General features: G+C 42.5%; 1 protein-coding gene across 6 annotated transcripts in view; it reads left to right on the top strand.

The window, feature by feature from the left end:
• The window catches only part of GATB (glutamyl-tRNA amidotransferase subunit B), an 82,809-nt gene that overhangs the window by 38,219 nt on the left and 42,258 nt on the right, over positions 1-2,332 (top strand). For all 6 annotated transcript variants that reach the window (XR_002098470.1, XM_019522210.1, XM_019522208.1 and 3 more), the window contains exons 4-5: positions 440-638; positions 2,201-2,323. Coding sequence is in view for 5 of the 6 variants with exons in the window: in XM_019522210.1 (XP_019377755.1) it covers positions 440-638; positions 2,201-2,323 (322 nt within the window). In the remaining variant the exon portion in view is untranslated. The remainder of the gene's footprint in view (positions 1-439; positions 639-2,200; positions 2,324-2,332) is intronic.

Genomic DNA, 2,332 nt, shown 5'->3' with positions numbered 1-2,332 from the left:
TAAAACAGTTCTAGTTGGAGAGAGAGAATTTTGAAGTAAAATGGAGCCATTTGCTCCTCCCCAGTCTGAACAGAACCTTGCTGATTTTTGGTGAAAATGAAGAAACTTAAAAATCTGACTGACACTAAGTAGTGACATGCTTTGCTGGTGGCGGGGAGGGACCCACTAGCCTTCATCATAAACCCACTGCCTCTGACCCTCATGGATCAAATAGTGATGTTAGCAGAAATCAAGCTGTTCCAGTTTTCTTGCCCACCCCTTCCTCCCCCTGCAAATCAATAGGGTTTTGACCAGAATAGAGGATGGGAATCCTGGCCAGGGGTGGGGCAGTCAAAAGTGTCAGGAGAGTAAGGGATCAGACCATTGTTGGACAAAGTTTAAAATTTTTGTTCATGTACAGTGAATATTCTTTGAGTCTAAAAGCTTTTTCTGCACGCAGGCTGGCTACCAAATTACTCAACAAAGACTTCCTATTGCAGTGAATGGGAATCTGTCATACACCTTCTGTGTAGGGGCAAAACAAAGTCAGCTGGTAACAAAGAATGTGAGGATCAAGCAGATTCAGTTGGAACAAGACAGTGGGAAGAGCCTTCACAATGATACAAGGAGCCAGACTCTCATTGACTTGAACAGGGCTGGTAGGTTTTGAATCATGTTCCTTCTCTCCTCTCTATTTTCTCCCCTCAAAACAATTCAAAAGTTTGTGTTAAATTTTGAAAGGGAAAAAACACTTGAATTTCTCAGGTAGCTAACGGTTGTTTATTCTTGTGCTGTTTTCTGATAGCATTGTGGCAGTAGCAGATCAGGAGGCCAGGGGCTCTGATTTCTCAAAACCAGCCAACTTGAAGATAACCCTTCATCAGAAGGTGTTCAAGAGGCCAGAAGAGGTGCTTTGAGCTCTTGCCCTATTAGCATTGTTCTAAAAAAGCAATCAAACCAAAAGAAACACCACTGCAGGAAGCAAGATCATGTGCTGCACAGAGAATTCAGGTGATAGGGCAGTGCTTGAGTTAGAAATATATTTTAATTTTTGGGTAGTGTTGGAGCAGTGTTGTAGCCATAATGGTCCGGGAAATAGGTGAGAGGCAAGGACTTTTGTGGGCAGTATCTTTCTTTATTGGACCAACTACATCAGGGCGGGCAATTATTTTGGGTGGAGGGCCCCTTACTGAGTTTAGGCAAGCCATCAAGGCCGCATGACAAGCAGCCCAGGACAGATTAATATTAATTTTCTAAAATTTTTAGGAGCCGTGCAGGCCAGATAGAATAGCTTGGCGGGCCGCATTTTGCCCACCCCTGAACTACATGCTTGAGGTACACTTAGATAAGCTTTTGAAAGTAGTGCATTCTTCTCTGAGTCATCTTCACACTACATTCAAAAACCTATCTTTGTCTATCCCAACCTTGCAGTTGGTCCAATAAAAGAGATCACCTACAAAAATCCTTGCCTCCTGCATTTTAATTTTTAGCTTTTCAAAAATAATTCTTTCTATAGAGCCCTAAAACTTGCATATTCACATAATTTATAGATACAATCCTGATTGCAAAGCCAGGTACTTAAGTACATGGCCTGACTGCCTGAAATGCTGTGCTGCCCCAGCTCCCATTGAAGTTGAGTGTTTGCCATCTTGAAGACTCAAGACACTTAGGACCTGGACTCTGGACCCTGTACCAATCTTCATGCACCCAAATTTGGAAGTGTTCAGATGCCTTTATCCTGAAAAACTCTAGAAACTGCTAGGGCATTCATTTACTTGATTCTGTGCACCCCAGCTTAATGCAAAACGATACAATTAGAGTAAAATAAATTTCAAAGACTTTGCATATTTGCTTTCTGACAGGAGAGAGGGAATATATTTTTCCATCTGTTCCTTTGTACTTCCAATTGCTTGCTCTCTCACTCACTCTCCCATGCTTTCTCTTGCATGCGCGCTTTCTTTCTTTGGCCCATGCATACTTGTTGTGCTCTCGCGTTCAGTCTCGCGTGTGCTCTCGTGCTCAAAAATTTTCGTTCTTAAAAATTAAAGAAAAGCATGTGTAACTGTTCTTCAAGTAGACCCATTTTAACAGGTATTTAATGATACATGGTTTCCAGTTTCTCAGACAAAGCTCAAGTGCTTTCATGTGTTTAGCTAGCTGCACTGTAATATGCCAAGATCAAAAGCTATTGTTGGAAATCTCGTGTCTGTTTCTCTGCTAGGAGTTGGCCTCATGGAAGTTGTCATGGAGCCTGATATGTGCTGTGGGGTAGAGGCAGCTGCGGCAGTCAGAGAGCTTCAGCTTATTCTTCAAACACTTGGGAGCAGCCAGGCAATCATGGCAGGTACGAAAG

Source organism: Gavialis gangeticus, unplaced genomic scaffold, assembly GCF_001723915.1.
Source record: "Gavialis gangeticus isolate Ggan-Ray unplaced genomic scaffold, GavGan_comp1, whole genome shotgun sequence".
NCBI lineage: Eukaryota > Metazoa > Chordata > Crocodylia > Gavialidae > Gavialis > Gavialis gangeticus.
The sequence above is the reverse complement of the archived record's forward strand: the minus strand, read 5'-3'. Positions and strand labels throughout refer to the sequence as shown.